The sequence below is a fragment of the Amphimedon queenslandica genome, unplaced genomic scaffold (assembly GCF_000090795.2).
Source record: "Amphimedon queenslandica unplaced genomic scaffold, v1.1 AMPQUscaffold_13299, whole genome shotgun sequence".
NCBI lineage: Eukaryota > Metazoa > Porifera > Demospongiae > Haplosclerida > Niphatidae > Amphimedon > Amphimedon queenslandica.
Window position 1 is genome coordinate 122,119 of NW_003546465.1, and position 4,388 is coordinate 126,506.

Consider the following 4,388-nt stretch of genomic DNA (forward strand, 5'->3'; position numbering starts at 1 on the left):
GTAATCTCTTCTCTATTCACTACCCAGGAAGACTTTGCCACTTGTATCTGCTCTTCAAGTTGTCTCTCTCTTTCTTGGAACTCTCTCTCTCTTTCCTCAAGCTGTTGCTCTCTTTCTTGAAGCTGTCGTTGAAGATCCTGTTCTCTTTGCTGGCCACCTTCTACTTGCCTTTGAAGCTGTTGCTCTCTTTCTTGAGATTCTCTCTCTCTTGACTCAAGTTGATGCTGTGCTTGTTCAAGCTGCCTCTGAAAATCCTGTTCTCGCTCCCTGGCCTGTTGAATTTGTAGCTCTGATTCCCTCTCCTTTTCTTGAAGCTGTCGTTGAAGATCCTGTTCTCTTTGCTGGTTACCTTCTACTTGCCTTTGAAGCTGTCGCTCTCTTTCTTGAGATTCCCTAAGTTGCCTCTGTATATCCTGCTCTCGTTCTCTGGCTTGTCGAATTTCCCTCTCTCTTTCTTGTCCTTGTTGCTGTGCTTGTTGAAGTTGTTGTTCTCTTCCTTGAAGTTGTTGCTGTAGTCTGTTTCTAACTTGTTCCTTTTCTCTTCTCTCCTCCTGTAGTTCCCTTTCCCTTTCTTGTAGTACACGTGTCAGATGGTCTATTTCTCTTCTATCCTCAGGTTGAACAGGTTGAGATGCTTCCCATTCTCTTCTCCTTTCTTGTAGTTTCTCTTGATACTGGTCCAGAGGTATTATACTAGTAGACCAATCATTATTACTAGTATATCCTATACAGTAACACAATAGTTGAATTAATGACAAGTACATGTACATGTATAATAATAATATCAAATACTATTGTATTACCGTATACGGTATATATTTCGCGGGTATAAAATTTCGCGATTTGACTGCATTTTTCTATTCACGAATAAAAAATTCCACAATTTAATGTAATTACCACACCTACAATAGAATCAGGACGCTATTTTGTGAATTTTAATTTCGCGAAATTTTCCAAAACGCGAAAATCGCAAAAATTAATCCCCGCGAAATATATGCTGTATACGGTATGTAACTTACATTGTAATAAAAAATAAAGGCTATATACATGTACCATAGGACACCTTTTTTAGGGCTATAGATTTTGCAGTTTTAATTTTTGCAAATTTATGCCATCTGCCATCTTGTACCATATTTAATTTAATTTTTGCGGAAGTAATTTTTGTGAATTAAAAAAAATTGCAAAATCAACGAAATTTACAGCCCTTGAAAAAAGGTGCCCCATGATATACTGTTAGTTTATAATTATTATATTCCATATTTACAAATTGTGTATATTCAATACATTTGTATTTACATGTACTCACTGAGTTCAATAACTGCTGTATCTTTGTATGACGTGCTTCCTCCAAACACAATTATCCAGTTAGTGGTTGGAGTCACACTCCAAACTGAGAGAGAATGACGGCATCTATCAGTGACAATGTCTAGTACCTTTTTCTATCAAAAAAAATTATTTTGTGAAAGAATTAATGCTATTAGTAATTTTCTTGTGTATTATTTTGAATAAAAAAGATTCTATTCCTTAATACTGTACTGTGTATTATCTACAAACCACACCCACAAACTATAAGCCACACCCTAAACCAATATAGTGTTGTATTATTAATGTAAACCATTCTTTCAGTAATTATTAATTATTTACATTATACAGTATAACATACATAAGTACAATACTTGATTACTAGTACATAATAATAACCAGTTATGATGTATTGTTAATATATTATAATATACTTACCAGTTCCTTCCATGATTTATTGTTAATATTAAATATCCAAATATCAGAAGTAATAAATCCACCCACCACTAGTAGGTGTGGTCCTGAGCTAGTGTTAATCAATACGCTGGAATGACCCCATCTTTCCTTAGGCCATTGTACTAATCGTCTAGGAGTGGATAACTTTGAACAATTCTAAAATAATAATAATAATAATAATAATTTAATGATCATAAACCACACCCACACACTCAGTGTTATGAATAATAATACACACATACAATACATTATTAATTAATAATTAATGTAATTATATTAATAATACACTCACCACTGATGTATCAGTAAAATTAAGAATATATACATTGTTACTGAGTCCATTAGCAGTGCAACCTCCAAATAATATAGCACTGGAATTATTAATTGATGTTAAAGTGAATTGTTCAATAGGAGGTGGTCTGTCTCCAGTGACAGTCGGTGATATCCATTGTCCTAAAAATATCAATAATAATAATTAGTGTGAATGGAATGCATTGGGTAGAGCAAACTAGTTGATATTTCTTTGATTATATTATCAAATAAGTAGGTGATGAGAGTTCTACTATAATAATAATATTGACAATAATATTAATAATAATAATAATAATAATAATAATAAAGAATGCAAACATTGACAATACTTTTAATAATAATAATAATTTGAATAAAAAAAAATAATAATAATTAGGAGTCAAAACCATGAACAAACAAGGAAGCAATTCTCAATGCAACCAGTCTGAGTGGAGAACCACCAAATAATAATACTTCATTATATTAATATAAACTGTATGTGCTCTGACCTGTTGAGAGTTTATAGAAATGGATCTCGTTAGTCGTATATTACCACTGTACTGGGCACCAGGTTGTGGTGGGGTATTATTAAAAGATGGTCCAAATCCTCCAATTACTACAAGATAGTCCTCACCGTTCACTTTTATTGCTATCATGTCACAGTACCACTTCATCATAGGACCATGATGAGATGTAGTAGGAGAGAGTTCCTTCCAATTGAAGGTATTAACATTAATTAAAACTATATAAATAATAATATTTATCAGTAACTATCATGCTTACCTGTATAAACTATTATGACAACAGTCATCATGACCACAATAGCCTCCAAAATAAAATATTTCCCTTCCAATGGCAGCGGCTGCATAGTTCATTACACCCAGTGGAGGGTTACCAGTGGTAGGTTTCTGCTCCCACCTACCAGTCCTTAGGTGACACACCTCCATCACAGAACACATTGATTTCTTCTTTTCATTATTATGTACTTCAGGGAGATCAGGCCACTGCCTCCCACCCCACATGTACAGGTAGTCTCCTACCCGTACAGTGGAGTGATCTCTCCTCACCACTGGTTGATAGTCTATAGATAACAAGAGGTAACAGTAACTGAATGATACACTAATAGTAACAACACACGAGTCAAACTCATAATCAAGTATAAACAAAATACTGACCTGGTGCTTTGGCTGCCATTTTGTTTGGAGGTAACGTCCTTCTATGACGTCACAAAAATTTGTTACGTCATCATTATCAATGTGCAAAAAATTAATTCTTCAAGTGAATGTACAACACTACAACTGTTACAGTTATTATTACTTCAATTTCAAGTCAATGATAGAATGAATGAATTATAATACTGTACATGTAATTATGTACATGCATTAATTAACTGTATTCTATAGTTATGATGCATGCATGTAAATTAACAATTAATTCCTTGTTATTGTTGTTATTGTTGTTATTGTTATTATTATAATATTGTTCCTTCAGTGTCTTTATGTAGTATAATATCAACAGCAAGTACAGCCATTGTGGTAGACCTGATCACATCTCTACCCATTACATTCCTATCATTGGTTCCTCTGTATAACTGTATGTGACCATTAAGCAGTCTGTATCCACAATACTCAAGCATTGGACGAAGAGCAGGATCAGCCCATGCTCCTTTATCACAGAAACTGTGGAGACAGGACACAGCTGGAGTGCATTTAAACTGTACATGTATTGAGGAATATAGTAATAGAGTATTATTAGTTATTATTAGTATGCTCTACTTGTCTTAGTAGCTTTTGTCTTTGTCTTGATGATAGAGCTACTGCTTTAGTTAACATATCAACATTGAAACCTGATAATAACCTACTCTTGTTGCCTCTCTTTGTCTTGTATGACGAGTTTTAGCTCAAGTTGTGTGGGCATTAGCTCAAGGTGTAACTTAATTGTGTGGGCGTTAGCTGCTCAAGGTGTGCACGATATTGAATTTTGATGAAGATCTTTTTAAAAATTTTTTTTTAATTTTCAAAAAATACAAAACACAATAGAGTAGTCAAAATATCACACAAAACTAAATTAAACTAATAATTAATTAGTGCAAAACTAATTCACTACTTCACTCAAGTTTTTCTTTTATTTCTTTTATAATGTCAGACATTGTTGGACGATCTTTGTAGATCTCTATCAGACAACGTTCAATGAGATTCTTCAATGTCGGCCTCTTGATAGCTTTAATCTGAGCCACTCTCTTTCCTACGTCTGGAAACTGGCAAACGACCATCTCTATAAGGAGGACACCATAACTGAAGACATCCATTGCAGGAGAATGTTCCCTTGGATTCCCTGCT

General features: G+C 33.9%; 2 protein-coding genes and 2 long non-coding RNA genes across 4 annotated transcripts in view; all 4 read right to left on the minus strand.

Moving 5' to 3' along the window:
- Positions 1 to 853, minus strand: part of LOC109583531 (trichohyalin-like) — a 1,413-nt gene extending 560 nt beyond the window's left edge. The window contains exons 1-2 of the mRNA XM_019998921.1: positions 804 to 853; positions 1 to 606 (exon numbers count right to left, since the gene is read on the minus strand). Of these exons, the coding sequence (XP_019854480.1) occupies positions 1 to 606; positions 804 to 853 (656 nt within the window). The remainder of the gene's footprint in view (positions 607 to 803) is intronic.
- A 473-nt stretch (positions 854 to 1,326) lies between these two features.
- On the minus strand, positions 1,327 to 3,278 carry LOC109583537 (uncharacterized). Its single transcript, XR_002185569.1, has 6 exons — positions 3,225 to 3,278; positions 2,833 to 3,130; positions 2,559 to 2,791; positions 2,051 to 2,211; positions 1,741 to 1,914; positions 1,327 to 1,439 (listed from the first exon to the last, which is right to left on the minus strand). It is a non-coding gene; the product is annotated as an uncharacterized LOC109583537 (long non-coding RNA).
- A 236-nt stretch (positions 3,279 to 3,514) lies between these two features.
- LOC109583536 (uncharacterized) lies at positions 3,515 to 3,915 on the minus strand. The gene is made up of 2 exons (XR_002185568.1): positions 3,825 to 3,915; positions 3,515 to 3,763 (listed from the first exon to the last, which is right to left on the minus strand). It is a non-coding gene; the product is annotated as an uncharacterized LOC109583536 (long non-coding RNA).
- A 166-nt stretch (positions 3,916 to 4,081) lies between these two features.
- LOC105313467 (calmodulin-binding receptor-like cytoplasmic kinase 2) overlaps positions 4,082 to 4,388 on the minus strand; it is a 2,815-nt gene continuing 2,508 nt past the window's right edge. Inside the window, exon 2 of the mRNA XM_011406924.2 lies at positions 4,082 to 4,383. Coding sequence (XP_011405226.1) covers positions 4,157 to 4,383 — 227 coding nt within the window. The 3' untranslated portion in view covers positions 4,082 to 4,156. The remainder of the gene's footprint in view (positions 4,384 to 4,388) is intronic.